This window comes from Lytechinus pictus, chromosome 16 (genome assembly GCF_037042905.1).
Source record: "Lytechinus pictus isolate F3 Inbred chromosome 16, Lp3.0, whole genome shotgun sequence".
In the NCBI taxonomy this organism is placed as follows: domain Eukaryota; kingdom Metazoa; phylum Echinodermata; class Echinoidea; order Temnopleuroida; family Toxopneustidae; genus Lytechinus; species Lytechinus pictus.
The window spans coordinates 24,639,316-24,656,942 of NC_087260.1; the positions used below are offsets into that span (position 1 = coordinate 24,639,316).

Below are 17,627 nucleotides of genomic sequence, written 5' to 3' on the forward strand. Positions count from 1 at the left end.
TTGACTACAACGTACAATTAATCGTGAAAATCAAGCGTACGATTAATCGCTAACCTTGGTGTTATGGACCCTGATCAATGAAGCTTAGCGACTGATCATGGGGTTGATTTTTACGTTTGATCATACACAATAATCAATGCAATCAATCATAGGACTCAGTGCGACAATCAATGACTAAGCTTTGTGTTACAGGGTCCTGAAATTCTTACCTTGTCTCTGTCATTTTTTTCGTCTCCATCTGAAGCTCTTCATGACTGTGCTGTAGTTCGTCCCATCTTAACTTAGTGGTTTCAACTGCACACAAAACACAAAATATGAAAATGAACATGAAATAAAACAATTTGCACTACATTATGTCTGATCACACAAAATCCAGCATTTCTACTGAAATATTTCGATAAAATATTATTTTACCTAGTTATTGATTGATTGATTGATTTATCTATTTGTTTATTATTTGTTTATTCTTCACGATTACTTTCCCCCGGGGGGAGGGGGGTTATGATTGTAATATTTAGAGCCTTTGTTTGAAATAGTTTCACAATGCCCTTTACAATTAAGGCCTCAAATGATACATGAGACTCAAAAGAAAAATGTCATAAAATGTTGCAGTGAATGCATTTTGCATTATGATTAGGCCTGGGACATTTGGGTATTTCTGTTTTTGGGTACCCGTGGCAATTTTCGGGCGGGTACCCGAAATTCATGTCGCATGAAATATGACTAGTGGAAAAATCCCATAGGTGACGTCATCCAGCCACTGCGCCGCAAGCAAACTTATGAATGAAAATATAGTAAGCATGCCCAGTGCAAGCCTCCCATGCCCCACGCAGTATTTTATCAAAACAAGTCTGCAATACTCTGTCACCTCGTACCAAAATCGACCTAGAATTCCACTTTCCTATATTTCATATTAATAATGAAAGGTATTCTCGGAGGATCGGTTTTCTTACCGATATCACACAGGTAAGCAAATTTTGATTACTTCTTGCTTTTCCGTCAAAATCTTACGAAGTAGCGTCGATATTACATCGTGTTTGTGAGTTTGTAGAATCTATCACTACATGCACAAAGTCAATTGATTTCCGGGTAGTTTTGGAGCGCCGAATGCACCAGCCAATCATGATCGGGTTACCATAAGGTATATCGCTAATCATGTCAGAACCGCAATGCATCACGGGATCGAAAGGGGGGCCGTTAGCTAGCGCTGCACGTGCGCAGAGCTAGCTATAACGGCCCCCTTTTCGATCCCATGATGCATAATTGCGATTCTGATTAGCGATAAACCTTATTTTCGGTTTATGATGAACTGAATATGGTAACACGTACGTGGTTGGCTGGCGCTTCGTATGCTCAAGCTGCAATTAAGAAACATGGCGATGATCGAACGATCTCAGTCACATCATCACTTGAAAAACTTGTATATTTATGGATATTTCGAGGTTAATTGGTGAGATTCAAAATGAGACTTGTGTACTTTTGTGATAAGTTACAATCATGTCTCACACTATGCACTACGCAAATACGTTATAGGTAAGCAATTTTCGGGTATCGGGTATTGATTTTTCTACCCGGGTACCCGAGGCTTCCGGGCGGGACCCGGGTACCCGGGTTTTAGTCCCAGCCCTAATTATGATGTCGGGGAAGAGGGGCTAAAATCAGTCTTCCCCAATTTTTTTTAGGGTTTACAAAAGTCGATTAAACTTGTTAATTTCTTCTAAAAAACCCCAGTCATTTTCAAATGCTTTAAATTGTAAGGCCCTACAAACAAGTATCATAATCTGGATAAAATGTTAATTTCCCTAATGAAAAATATGATGGAGATACATTGTACATACATGTATAGCACATGCATGTAGTTTATAACATTGAAGCGTATCAAACATTAAAAAATAATCCATGATCTATTTTACTTCTTTATTTCTTATCTTATAATTTTCTTCTCTATATCTTACCTTTAGATTGGAGTTGTTGTTTATGATGATCATAAACTTCCTTCTCTCTCTCTAGTCTCTTTCTCTGGTTTATTATTTCTTCTTTTAAAAGCATAAGTCTCAGTTCTATGGCTTCCTTCTCAGAACACTGCAATTCAAATATCATAAAGTACTTAGAACAGAGTAGTGATAGAAATAAAACAGGATGATGGAAACTTTTACTCTCAGTGCAACTGAAATAACTTGATTTATCATTCACCATTTTTTTCTCCAGGACAACAATTTTATTCAAGGTCATCCCCAGATTAGCACCTGCTACACAAAATTCTGATAATGCACAAACGATTCTTTTATCAATACCATTAAACCCATCCAGCACACATTCATAATTTGTGATTCTAATACAGGAAGAAGGGTTCAACTTGCAGTGCAGCATAAGAAAAATATTTTCCAGTGTATAATTTTCCTGGTATCACATCAAAATTTGCTCCACATTTTTGAAAGACTGCTATGCATAAAGTCTTACAATGTAGGTATAGCATATTTTTTTCATAAGAATGTACATTACTTAGTCGAGAGCTTTTCTCTTATGACCACAAATGCTATTCAAATTCAAAATGCAAAATTAATCCCTGGTATTATGCTTTTGCTTTGAAAAACAAGGGGTTTGTAACTCTTCTAGGAATGGGCCCCAAGGACTGACTAAAAAATAGATCGTTTGAACGCACCTGTGACATGTTCTAAGGGAATTAAGGTCAAACTTACCAATCTTGTTTTATTAGTTGTGTCACTCAATTTCTGAATGATGGAGGTCCTTACTTTGCCGACTGTCACTTCCGTCTGTTTTATTGCACGTTGTGTAGTGTGTAGCCTATTGAACACAAAACAAATGGAGTCACAAATTACAATCTAAAAGACATGAGTATGATACCATAGAGATACCATGACAGAAAGAAAATAACCATACCACAGAAACAAAAGATATTAAATCTGTTACCAAGGATCAAACAATACATGTACTACTTGTATACAGTGTAGTCTGTGTTGAAAACTAGTGCCAGCGGCACAAAAACGTTGTTTGCCTATTAAACAGAGTGCTAATAGTAAGCCCAGTCACGTCTTTCGGATTGTGAAGTCAAAACATTTATTTAGATGTGTACATGTAAGTAATGCATTATTGTAACATTAGGCATCGCTGCCACATTACCAGTTGAAACAGGGCCTTTGTTAGCACATTGTTAGCACATTTTTAGCGCTAACAACATTTCTGTGCAGTCAGTACGGAACTTTAATATATACAAAACTGATTCTGAAGTGGTGCTTTTAAAGGGGAATCCAATGAACGAAAATGAGAAAATGGTGAATAATAGATTTATGGCTGTTTGAAAAGGGAGACCAAGTAAGACTTCATTTCTTGAATAAAAAAATAATGAGATTGAAATAAGTGACATAGGCCTAATATTTTTATCTCCGTACATCACAAGTGTTCAAAACAAAATGTAAACAAAAATTGATTGTTCTAGCAGTTGTACATTCAAACACTGTAAATAGCAGGTATTAAAAACAACTTCTCTTATCACTGCTATTGATGTATCTTTATAATCTGGTGTCAAAAATTTACTTTGACATGGGAGATTATTTAACTTTAAGATAAACATAAATGCAGACACTACTGTAAATGCAATATTTTGGATTTTTTTGTCTCTAATCACATTTCAGGAAATGGCTCTTGGTGTAAACTAAAACAACTAATTATTCACAAGGTCTCTACTAATTGTTTTAAGATGGGCCAAATTAAACTCACCAAATTCTCTATTATAACATTTAATTGTACAAATTTATATTATGTACGAGGAAGCAAAACAGAGCATATGAAAGATTAAACAAGAAACACATTAGTCATGATCACCGGGAAGTGGAGACTTCATTCTATCAATCAGAGACAGTGATAATTATTAATTACCAATTAAAGTCCACTCAAATGCAGTATTTACTCAAAACCAAAGTCTAAAGGACACTTGAAATATATAATGAATACAGTACCAGCAAAATGACACCTTGGACAAGGCTAAGGATAAGAGTGTACATGTACATGTATAGAAAACAGTACCTAAGATTTATGGAGATTTTTATCGTTTGTATAAAGATGGAAAGTTTTCCTTTGAAGGTATAATTTGTTTAAACTTGAATAAATACATGTAGTTTAATAACGAACTTTAAAGGTATACTGTATATACATTAAATTTAATTCCGCTTTGCAATTTCATAAAGAAAAACATTGACCATGAAAAGAAAAAAAATCTGCAAAAATAGCAATTCCTTATATAAACACATACATGTAAAAGCAAGATCCCGGTTCAGATTGATAAAGAACTTACATGTAGAATATGCTAGTTTTGAAATCAAAGATATTATGCAAAAAAATATTTCGACTCAAATAGTGCCATTCATGAAATTGTTCTGTGGTGCTGTGTGTATAAAACTTCATTTAATAAGCGGAAAACCATCAGACAAATCTAATCTCTTTTAGTTTCTAACATGACTTTTATTTTCATTGTTTGAATTGAAGCACAGGATGATACTATTCACAATGACAATTTAGAGCCTCATCTTTTTAACATACATGTATATACTAAATACAAATTAATAAAATGAATATATATATATATAAAATAAATAAATAAATAAATAAATAAATGTTTCCATAGCAAGTAGGGTCATATGCAGCATCTGAGCCTCATACATGAATCATATGAAGTTAAAAATTTTCTTTAATATATGAATGATGCTTACAGTGTGTTGACATTTTGAAAAAGATTGTGCAACCCCCATCCCCTCCCTCTCTACCTTTCAATCTCTGTATTTAATAGGTTAAAATGAATCATTTCACCTTTAAAATGAAATGAAATAGCTAAATACATACGTGTTTAAAACTAAAATAGATCAAATCAATGGTCTTCTTTTTTCATACTTTAATGTAAATTCGAAAGTGAAACCCAATGAAAGGATCATTTTGGACAATACTCGTGTTTTAGAGTTTAAATGACTTTCACCTTACATGAACAAGCATACACATGATCTGTTTCCTTCCTTTCTACAGATTTAATATCTATTTTCAATCTTTTATAATGTACATAATAGAATGGAAATTATGCCAAAGGATTTAGCCACTACAGATGTGATTTAATATTGGTAAAGGAAAATATCCAAATCACAGCAAAATAAATAAACAAACAAAATAATGAAAAATTATATAAGGAGGAGGAGAAGCAGAATGATGAGGAGGAGAAGAAGGAGGAGAAGAAGGAGGAGAAGGAGTAGGAGAATGAGGAGAAGCAGGAGGGGGAGAAGGAGAAGGAAGAGGAGAAGCAGAAGGAGGATAAGTAGGAGAAAGGAGGAGAAGCATAAGGAGGAGGAGGAGAAGGAGGAGGAGAAGGAGGATGGTGATGAAGATGATGATAAGGAGGACATATTATAAAAATATAACCTAAAGATCAATAATAACACTAAAGCTTTACATCAATTAATAATAATCCATACCAATTCCATAAAATATGTACGTCATACCCCCTATATGCGGGACCTTTATACAATTTTCTGTCTCTGATTTCTTGTTCTTTTGACAGTCTGTAATGCTCTCAAAGGACCATGGATTGGTCAGTCTATGAAGTGAAGTAAGACTTGAGAAAAATGGGGGGGGGGGGGGGGGGTGGCAGACGTACAAAAAATGTTGATTATTTTATGGAATTGCCTAGTTTTAAACCAAACAAGGAAGGACCATAAGATTAAAGTCACCTTGCTAATGAGTACGAGTTGTATGTGAGAACAGCTGAACTTTGATCAACTTCTAGGAACTTGCAAAATCTAGCTTTATTTCTTGAAGACTCCTGTGGAAAACATGTAATATAAATATTAAGTAAGTAATCTGAGTTCAATATTAAAGAAAAACGAATCTAAAAATAAATCAATTAATTTGAAAAATAGTAAACAAATATGACTTCATTAAAAACAATGAGTCAGCAAATTCATCGGGAAAAAAAGAAGCTAATAAATATTTTTCTTTAACTTAATTACTGCACACGATGAACATTTATTAGTACAAATAACTAATTAGTTAAAATAGATTGATACAGGTAAACTTGTCTAAGTCAAATCTTTTCTTACCTATGAGAAATTCAAATTACAAGAAATACTTGTTTTGAATAATCTGAATGATTCTGATCAAACTCAACTATGGGGATCCATTAATGTCATAATTATACCTACTACATGAGGTTTGTACTTAAAAAAAACCAATGATGTACATGTGAGTACACATCCATTTGAACAAATTCGCATTTTAGATGTTGCCATTGCTGGCTTTCCATAGATATGGTTGATTGGATCAATCACAAATGTTTGTTATACAGGGCCCCAGTCTCAAAATATGCTTCAAGATGGTCAAATATTAACTGATGGAAGGTAACCTGTATCAACAAACTATAACGAGAAAGAAAATCAAAGTAAAAGGGCAATTCAATAGTGTAACAACTACCCCTTGCCCCCCCCCCAAAAAAAAAAATAATAATAATAATGAATAAATAAAAAGAAATACATAAAAGAAAATGAAATAAAAATAAAAATGGGGAAATAAATAAAGCAGTCTTACCTGTAAGTTATCTGCTGAACTATAGAAGCCATCAAACATCCCAAAGATAATTGAATTAGGCTGGTACTTCACGCCATCCTTATGAATCTGTGATTAAAATATATTTATTCAATCAAATTCAATTTAAAATTTGTGACAAAAAAGACTTCTTAAGACATTTCTGGCATACAACCAGCAAATGACTCCTGAAAAAAAAAAAGAAGAAAAAAATCTCAGACAGTGTAGGATTTAAACCTGTAAGTCACCCATTGCTTGTTGGGTAAGGACTCTACCACCAGACCATAAGACAAGTACATCAGCTCCTATGACTTAACCCTAAATAGACTGAGCTATTTCGACAGCTAAGAAGAGGGCGGGCTGATTCAGCCCCCTTTATGATCCTGGCCGTCGATTGCACGATCATGACTAAAATTGGCACGTGCGTTACCCATGGCATTATCTACAATTTAAGTATAAGAGAAAATTCTGCAAAACTCTCATTGCTAATTAATTATGCTAATTTATGCGTAAAATAAAAAGTTTGCTCTAAAATAACCGAATAATGCCCCTAAAATGGTAAGTTTTGGTTCACAGACTCTTTATAGGAATCTAATCAAATGTACTTAAAAAAATTTCAACATCATGTTTATTTTCTTAGGTACGGTATTTTATTGTTTTCTAAAATTTTTGGGTTTCTTTTTTTATAGACTTTTTTTGTATTGTTTTTTATTTTGTTTCTTCAATGGAAATTGTCGGGGACTCTATTTTGACCATAAACAAGATGAATTTAATTGACTTTAATTAGTAAAAGGAAAAATGATACATTTATGAATTTTGGCTAAAAACATTATTTGCATTGGATTTTTACACTAATTCATGTTTCTGAGCAATTTTAGGTCTGCATGCACTTACGAAATGTTGTGTAATTTTGGAACCGTGTACCGGGGGTTGCAATTTTGGTCTCAAATATTGCGTGAGACTTGAAAGTAAAAATCCAGCAAACCTTAATCTTGGATTATATTCTGGTATCAAATGCATTTTCACGCCTAAACCCACACAAAAAATTATTGCCTTTGCATGTCAAAAATGTACACATCGATGTCAGAAATCGATCTTTCGGATTCAAGGAAGAATGAAATATTCTTGCATTTTCAGCAAAATTAGGAAAAGTTACATGCTCCACCCCCTACCAGTTTACCATATCTGCCCGTTTACAACAAGCTGATGAAATAATATTTCACAGTAAGCATAAAGACTTGGGCCGATGCATTGAACCTATTCACTTAAAGGGGAATCCAGCCTTGGCCATGAAATGTTGTGTTGGGAAGTAGAAAAATAAATTAAACAGAATGGTGAAAGTTTGAAAGAAATCGGACAAGCAATAAAAAAGTTATAGGTGCTTTAAAATTGAGATCACTAATACTATGTAGATTTCAAATTGGCAACTGGGTAAGTTAATTATGACAAGGGGCAAGGGCAACTTTCCCATAGGCCATGTACTTTATTATCAGGGATTTGTGGTTTTCTCCTAAGTACCCATTCCCCTGGGGCAGTAATCTAAATATAACCCAGGTAGTATATTGTTTTATGTCCTCATGAAAGAAAAATATAATTTGAAATAAAACTTTTGGGAAAAATGACATTTTAGCCATAATATGTATTGGAGTACATGGAAGAGTAGTCCTTGCCTTACATCACTATGACATCCCATATGCAGCCAATTTGAAGTCTCCATGGGTATAGTGATTACAATATTTACAACTTAAAAATTCATAACTTTCTTGTTGTTTGTCCAATATTGTTCAAACTTTCACCTATCCACTTGTCAGATTTTTCTTTTCCTTATAAAAACAACTTTTATTTGGGTTGGATTCCCCTTTAATACAACGAAGGAAATGAAAAATAATCTTACCTTTGTACCAATGAATGAAAGGCCCTTAAGATCAACCTTCCATTCAATGATGAGTTTGAAGTCACTGTCATGTCCGCCCCATACTTTCACATAAAATGCTGAAAAAAGGCTAAGAAAAATGTCTTTCTTCGTTCTACTCATAGCAATAAAATAGGAACAACCAAGCAATAAATTAAGGTAGGTTAATTATTAAAAAATCAATTTCCTTACTTTCACTCTCAACCTCAATAAATCAAATATTGAAGAAAAAACTGCTGAACACACTCCATCGGTAAAGTTACAAATGATTATAGATCTATACTAAAAATCCATTACTGGACAGCACTATGACTTGACAGACTTTCTATGGGGTTTCAAATGGCTATTTTAGAACCCTAGCATTTGATCAGGCAGCCAATGATATATAACATTCTGCAAACCGTTTACAGATATCCACGGAATGTCGTGGATGAAAGTTCGAAAAAATTATGATCATGGAATTGACAGTTCCATTTGAACTTGGAATAGATAAAGCACACCAATATAAATCGGATAAATATTTGTCCCTTTACACAGACATCCTACATGTAAGTATATCTACATGTATACCCCTCGGCAAGCCTTGGGTAAAATAAATGAATAGAAAGTTACCCCCGGAAAAAATTATTTTATATCTCTTCATTACCCATAGTTTTTGCTAGATCTTCGAAAAACAATATTTGTATATTAATGACGACGATGATAAAGACCATGCATAATACCAATATAAGTAATATCCATTGTGTATTGAAAACAGAAATTCGCTTGTTCATATTCTATTTATTTTGACTACAGAATATAAAATTTATTATGAGATTAATCCTATCTTGACTGGGCTATTTCAGACCAGTATATACTGGGGGGGGGGGGGGGGGGGGGTCAATTTGACCCCCCCGTCAGATCTCGGCCGCTGATCGCGCGATCGCCGCGAAAATTTGCACGCACGTAGAGCCGGATGTAAACTACAAGACTCTGACTGTATGGTAAAATTAAAAAAAAATTAATTCTTTATATTTTTAATTAATTAATTATGCAAATAAGCGTATGAAATTTGCCCTAAATTTTGTTTTTGTGTATGTTTTTGCCTTTAACTCAATTTATATAGCTAGTAGAATGCTAATTTTTGGTTGGAGTATCAATTATTACATTTCTAACAAATATCTACAAAAAAATTGCAAAAATATGATTAATTTCTTATGTATTTTATTGGTTTTTAAATTCTTATGTATTTCTTTGTTTTTTCAAACCTTTGTTTTTTTCAATGAACTTTGTTGGGGACCCTTCTGCGATCAAAAATAGCATAAAATAAATCAACAAAAGTAAAGATAATCATACATCTATAAATTTTGGTTGAAAAACACAATTTGCATTGACCTTGTACACGGAATCACGTTTTTGAGCAATTTCGGGTCTGACATGCACTTACAAAATGTTGCGTAATTTCAGAACCCCGTTCCCGGGCGTCGCAATTTTGGTCTCAAAAGATGCGCAAGACTTGAAAGTAAAATTTCGGTGAGCGGCGCGATCAAAAAACTTTGCGCGATGGCATAGTGATGAAATATGTCAAGGGGGGGGGGTCAAATTGACCCCCCCCCCAGTTTAATAAGGGTTAATCTATATGTATATTTATGATATCTTATTCTGTTCTCTATTCTATCTTGTATTATGTTCTATACTGAATGTCCTGCCTCTGCAGTAATACGTCAGGACCAGGCCTATTTTTACTTCCTCTGTTAATCATGTTTGTATATGACTTATGTTAATGTTTTATTTCATATATCTTCTGATATATATTTAAATAAAGTGATACAAAATCAATTACCCCAGTCATCAATCCTTGGCTTGCCCACACTTCCTTCCCCCCCCCCATAGACAATAATTTTTGGCCTGGTGTTTAAAGACTAAATGTAAAAGAGGCATATGTCTGTATGCACTATCTGCCTTTCTTTCTAAATCAAGTCGTCAGCACAAGAGAAAGGGAAACAAAATATTCTGGGGCTTGGCGGATTTGTCACAGTGTGTTCAAAATCTAAAATAATCCATTGAATACAATGATTGAACATTTAATTCATAATGCTAACTTTTACTGTAAAAGTGACAATCTTACATTTTATATTTTGTGGCCATTTTTTTTTCAGATTTCAGATTCATTAATTTGTTGTTCTCCATGGAAATTAACTCTGTTGGCATTATAAAATATACATACATTATTTACATAGATTATACAGCACAATTCAATTAATATATGCACACCATAGATGTCATTATATCAGTCATTATATTCTTACATTATTATATAACATTTAAGAGAACAGTAACCCAGTGCAGTATACAATCTCATTTCCAAAGTAATTTGTGATGAGTGAAAAGCATAAAAAAAAATCTTGCATGTTTAAAAATAAATGCTGTTTCAAAGGATACCAGATAAAGACGTGTTGACCTCAGGACATGACCTACAGAGGTCAAAGCTCCGCCATGTTGGATTCTAGAAAAAAAAAAAAGTATGAAATTCCTAGATTGTTAGGAATTATTAAAGGCTAATGTATCATTCAACAGTAGTACTGAGGTACTCCAACAGTTACCGGTATATTTTTTTAACAGATTGTTATGAAATATATATGAACATGTAGCCTACAGTATAGTTGATTTTCTACTTGCTTCTATGTGTTATGAAGTTTAATTCTTTACAAAATGTGCTAAATTGTTTGGCAAAAAAAGGTTAGACATCAGTGCATTTTTACGATTAAATCTTAAACTTGCCAACCTAAACATATATTTTGCTTGGTGTTATTAATTACACTTTACTGTGTCAATAGATCTTGATCTGATCTCTCTATTACAGAGTCCAGCACATAATAATCTGCAACAAATGTACAATAGTGCACTTCTTGAACCATGGGTGAACACCGGTCCATCCACTACATGTACATGTATATTCTGATTTCAAATCCCAATTCCTTTCATTTTCAAAAGTTAAAATGATTTTATAATAATCCCAATGCCCAGAGGAATTCAATTAATGTTCTTTTCTAGCAAGATTTCACTGATTACATAGTTTGTAAAACATGTAGTCAATAGGATCATCTTTTTGGAAGCAAAAAGTCATTGATAACTTACCAATGAATCCTGGATCTTTTCACTTGTATAAAAGGCTGTGAAAACAATAAAAACAAATATTTTGTATATCTTTTTATACATATTTAAAAAAAAAAAAAAAAAGCCTAGTACATGAAATGAAAGTGAAATGTGTGAAAAAACCCAGGGAAGTAAATTTCAAAGTGAAAAAAAAAAGAAAATTAGGGAATACACACAAATCACTGCAATCAATAGAATCATCACATTACTTATAATTCTATTAGTAGGGAAACTTTAAATTACAAGCTCTGCTTTTTAATAGTTTGCCCTTCATACCCTCATCTTATTGATATATCTGTCTCCAATCTGAATGTTCAATTGTATAACCTTTGTCTTATATATTATGAATAATGGTGAATAATGTATTGTATTCTTTTATCATTAATGATTTACTGTCTTTTGATGGATGTTACATTGTATATGATATTTTGTGAGATATGAAAAATAAACCAAACTAAAAACTGAATGAGTGAACCAGTAATTAATTTGAGAAGAATGGGGACACGGAAGAAATTTGTAATTCATCTCCAGAAGACCATTTCCTTGTTATTTCACAAGTGCACACAAGAGGCAACTCAAACAAGTTCATTTTAATAGAATATCTTGAAAAACTCCCAACTTCCTGAAAATCTCAATGTCCTGACCTCCTTCATTATAAATTTATCACATGGTTTTCTGTTCCCTTCTTGCCCTTTGAACAACTTTCATTTCAAAACAAAGGTGATTTAAAAAAATAACATTTTCAAAATCTTTGATCTGAATTGATAACCTGTTTCAGGGCAGTACTCATAACATACATAGTAGAATGGAAAGAGAAATGATATTTGAAAAATACCCTGTTCTTATTAGAGACAAGCATTGAAATTAGGCCTAATTGAAATCTGGTATGGTAAATACTGCTTGAAAACAATTCTGTATAAAAATTTTTGTGAATAATTAAGATATTTTTCTTGTAAATAGTGTAAATATGTTCATTAAAAATGATAGCAATTTTCTGCATCAGAAATAAGTAGAATTAGTACTGGATTTGATGTACAATATTGAGAATTAGTTAAAATTATTGTTTGAAATATGATAATGACATTATTTGGGCTAATCTCGATCTTGGTATTATGTTAGCTCCAATTAACCAAATGTTTTTTTATGTGTAGGCCTACTATTCCATGTAATTGTACCTGATGGTTGGTAATAAATTCAAATTCAAATTCAAATTTACATGACAGCAGGCAAATACTGCACAACTTTCAAACAAGGGTGGTGGGCACACATACATGGGGTACCAGTAGGGAAAAATGACCAAATGATTGATTTTAATTTTTAATATTCTTTTTTTAAAACATATATCCATAACTGTAATTCCCCTTAATATATCTTCTTATTTTGCATTTTTTGTCTAATTATATCCCCATTTAACTTTTAAGAGCTAAATCAAAGGAGTTGCAACAACCAATTATTTCATGAGAAAGTCTTTAAGAACAAAATTAACCATGGTAGATCTAGATCTGGTTTATTTTAAATCTAATTCTGTGAAATCATTTGGCACATGCATTTTTTTCATTCATTAACACTTAGGGATCACTTTATTGGATTTTCTTCAAACTCATTTTCAAATCCTTACCCAGACCGGCCAACCTCTGGGAATGAAAAACTGTATTCTGTAATAAAACAAGTGGAACGCCTCTGGCAGTCTCGCCTGCATTACGCGATTTAATATAGCAGCAGTGCTAACTTTGAAAACTACAATAAAATAATCATTCACAAAAACACCATTCATATAATGACATAATACCACGTTCATTGACCATAAATGACATTTGAACGGTGACTTAAGACTTGTCAGCTACACCCATGTCCACATTTCATTCACTCTATCCATAAACTTTCAAAGTTATGATGGCAATTCAACAATTACCCCAACATGGCCTAAGTTTATTGACCTTTACTGACCTTTGACCTTGGTTTTGTGACCTGAAACTCACAGGGGATGTTCAGTGATACTTGATTACTCTTATATCCCAAGTTTTATGAACTAGATCTATAAACTTGAGTTAGGATGGTAATTTAACAAATACCCCCAACACGGCCAAAGTTCATTGATCTTAAATGACCATTGACCATGGTCATGTGACCTGAAACTCGCAAAGGATATTCAGTGGTACTTTATTAACCTAATATCCAAGTTTCATGAACTAGATCCATAAATTTTCAAAGTTATGATGGTAATTCAACAAATACCCCCAACTTGGCCAAAGTTCATTGACCCTAAATGACCTTGGTCATGTGACCTGAAACTCAGGCAGGATGTTCACCCATACTTGATTAACATAATGTCCAAGTTTCATGAAATAGATCCATAAATTTTCAAAGTTATGATGGTAATTCAACAAATACCCCCAACTTGGCCAAAGTTCATTGACCCTAAATGACCTTGGTCATGTGACCTGAAACTCAGGCAGGATGTTCACCCATACTTGATTAACCTTATGTCCAAGTTTCATGAACTAGATCCATAAATTTTCAAAGTTATGATAGTAATTCAACAAATACCCCCAACTTGACCAAAGTTCATTGACCCTAAATGACCTTTGACATTGGTCACGTGACCTGAAACTCGAGCAGGATGTTCACTAATACTTGATTAACCTTATGCCCAAGTTTCATGAACTAGGTCTATATACTTTCTAAGTTATGATGTCATTTCAAAAACTTAACCTTCGGTTAAGATTTTGAAAATAATTCTCCCAACATGGTCTAAGTTCATTGACCCTAAATGACCTTTGACCTTGGTCATGTGACCTGAAACTCAGGTAGGATGTTCAGTAATACTTGATTATCATTATGGCCAAGTTTCATGAACCAGGTCCAAATACTTTCTAAGTTATGATGTCATTTAAAAAACTTAACCTTAGGTTAAGATTTGATGTTGACGCCGCCGCCGTCGGAAAAGCGGCGCCTATAGTCTCGCTCTGCTATGCAGGCAAGACAAAAAAAATGTATTTTTCCCCAAAAAATTGTATTTCATAATAAAATGCGTGGCGCACTTGCTCATCACGGCGCTCAAGCTGCATGCAAGCTAAAATGCGCACTGCTCTTGCAGATGAAAAAAAACATTGAAACATGTTACCTGAAATTACATTGATCTACACATGTAATAACCATATTTGTGTACGTTTTATGAAATAGAGACATATAGAGATGATTTTTCTCCATAAATTACGATTTTGTAAAAAAAAAAAAAAAAAAAAACAACATATTTTTGAAACAAAAACGTACTGCCGTATTTTGGTTGCAAAAACGTACTAAATACGCCTAAAACATACTGGTTGGCAGGTCTGCTTACCACAACTGGCATTTTAAGAATTAGTGACAGGCCTTCTAGCGAGGACAGGATTGCTCCCTGGATCCTGTAGTACAGCTCCTGGCTTTAAAGGGGGAGCAAAAATACATGTGTTTTAATTAGTTACCTTCAGTACTTCTATTAGAATGGAGAGTGAAGTAGGTTTCCATGAGAGATTCCGTTCCCCATTTTGACTTCTCACGGCTGATGTTCCTAGCTGAGAGACTTCTTAAATGACGCAATCTCCGCTAGAATATAAGGATACAAATCAAGATCAACTTAATGGTATACAAGACATTTTCTTGGATCAAAATTTTCTGTTTCTGGTTCATAAGCTTTTACTTCAACAACAAGAAGTGGCGTAATGAGCCAAAAATTTTGAGGGGGCTTGATTATGGCGTATCAATATTTTTATTACAAAAATCTAAGTTTGTGATCGATTTTGATATACATGTGTATTATTTAAACAAGTGGAATGCCTCTGGCCGTCTCACCTGCATCACGCGATTCAATATAGCAGCAGTGCTGATTTTGAAAACTACTATAACTCGCACAAGATGTTCAGTGATACTTGGTTACTCGTATTTCCACGTTTTATGAATTAGACCAATACACTTATAGAGATATGATGGCAATTCAACAAATACCCCCAACGTGGCCAAAGTTCTTTGACCTTACATGACCTTTGACCTTGATCATGTGACCTGAAACTCGCACAGGATGTTCAGTGATACTTGATTACTCTTATGTCCAAGTTTTATGAACTAGACCAACACACTTTCAAATTTATGGCTGTAATTCAACAAATACCCCAATTTGGCCAAAGTTCATTGACCCTAAATGACCTTTTACCTTGATCATGTGACCTGAAACTTGCACAGGATGTTCAGTAATACTTGATTACTATTATGTCCAAGTTTCATGAATCAGATCCATAAACTTTCAAAGTTATGATGGTAATTCAACAGATACCCCCAATTCGGCCAAAGTTCATTGACCCTAAATGACCTTTGACCTTGGTCATGTGTCGTGAAACTCATGCAGGATGTTCAGTGATACTTGATTAACCTTATGTATAAGTTTCATGAACTAGGTCCATATATTTTCTAATTTATGATGACATTTCAAAAACTTAACCTTAGGTTAAGATTTTGATGTTGATTCCCCAACATGGTCTAAGTTCATTGACCCTAAATGACCTTTGACCTTGGTCATGTGACATGAAACTCAGGCAGGATGTTCAGTAATACTTGATTAACCTTATGGCCAAGTTTCATCAACTAGGTCCATATACTTTCTAAGTTATGCTGTCATTTCAAAAACTTAACCTCAGGTTAAGATTTGGTGTTGACGCCGCCGCCGCCGTCGGAAAAGCGGCGCCTATAGTCTCACTCTGCTATGCAGGTGAGACAAAAACATATATATTTCACCCTTGTCCCTTTCATTTTCTTTGTTGTTATTTTTTTAATTTTTTTTTTGGGGGGGGGGGGGGGTGGGTGGGTGGGCAAGAGCCACCCCATCTGTACGCCCATGCTTTGCTTCCCTTCAAGAATATCTTGATAATCCAATACCACCGCGCCCGCCAGCGAGCTCAGTGTTCAAGGCCTACATATTTGAGTTTATTTTTCTGTCTCTTGACATATTTTCAATGGCACAGAAATGTCAAAATTTCTGTCAAGAATACTTTGACCTTTGTACTGTAGAAACATAGATTACGCAGAAAAATACTTTTGAAGCAAAGTTGGAGAACTCATTTCATGAAATTTTGAAGAATTCAAGTGGTCGAGTTGTTCGAATCGGAACCAACCATGGACGACCTGCCCTGCCCTGTCGGTTCACCAGGTGGCTGGCCTCCCGCTCGGAGCCCCCGCCGTCTCGGGAGGGCAACTCGACCCGGTCGAGTTGTACACAGTACAGGGCAGCGGGTCGGGTTTTCAAGGACCAGGGCCCTTTCGTGCAATCGGCCCCTACGACACATCCGATCATTTTCAATCAATCAATGGGCATACAGTTTTCAAGCGCCAAAATAGGGAGGCAGCATAGCTCAGTCGGTTAGAGCGCATGTTTCGGATAAGATCGTAGATCTCAACGTGAGGGGTTCGAGTCCCGCTCATGCCGAAACGCGCCTAACAAAAAATCTGATGCTATAGCGTTGTGTGTTAGCATGCCTCACCACTGTATTCAGTGCAGGTGTGGATACAGTTGGAAAACACTCCGTCCATCGGAAAGGACGCAAATGTTGGTCCCGTGTATAGGAGAGTCACAACCTATGCACGTTAAAACCAATACACTATTCGTCAAAGAGCACTCACACGAATACGAGGTTAGTATATATATATACGAACCTCGAACCTAGATTTCGAAGTAGTCGGCAAACATTGCTTCATTGCTGAAGTAATATTTGCCGAAACTCCTTCTCGCTACGCACCGGGGCTCTTTCCTGTAAGTAGCAATACATAACAAAATTATACATAAGATTTTTAACTGATTTCATAAAAAAAAGAGCAAATTTCGCTTACCTCGGCCTAGCAAGTGACTTCGTTTGTCTCTTCTACGGAAATACAAGGAAGCCCGTTGGCGGCGCTAATAAATTTCACAACCTTGATACAGCGAACAATTGTGTACAACGGATAGCGGAGCGTGAACGTAGCGGTCGTGTACATT

General features: G+C 34.6%; 1 protein-coding gene across 1 annotated transcript in view; it reads right to left on the reverse strand.

The window, feature by feature from the left end:
* Nucleotides 1–17,627, reverse strand: part of LOC129279531 (UV radiation resistance-associated gene protein-like) — a 30,911-nt gene that overhangs the window by 10,812 nt on the left and 2,472 nt on the right. The window contains exons 2-10 of the mRNA XM_064111210.1: nt 15,091–15,211; nt 11,609–11,643; nt 10,913–10,976; nt 8,474–8,571; nt 6,583–6,669; nt 5,730–5,821; nt 2,700–2,805; nt 1,956–2,082; nt 210–294 (exon numbers count right to left, since the gene is read on the reverse strand). Of these exons, the coding sequence (XP_063967280.1) occupies nt 210–294; nt 1,956–2,082; nt 2,700–2,805; nt 5,730–5,821; nt 6,583–6,669; nt 8,474–8,571; nt 10,913–10,976; nt 11,609–11,643; nt 15,091–15,211 (815 nt within the window). The remainder of the gene's footprint in view (nt 1–209; nt 295–1,955; nt 2,083–2,699; nt 2,806–5,729; nt 5,822–6,582; nt 6,670–8,473; nt 8,572–10,912; nt 10,977–11,608; nt 11,644–15,090; nt 15,212–17,627) is intronic.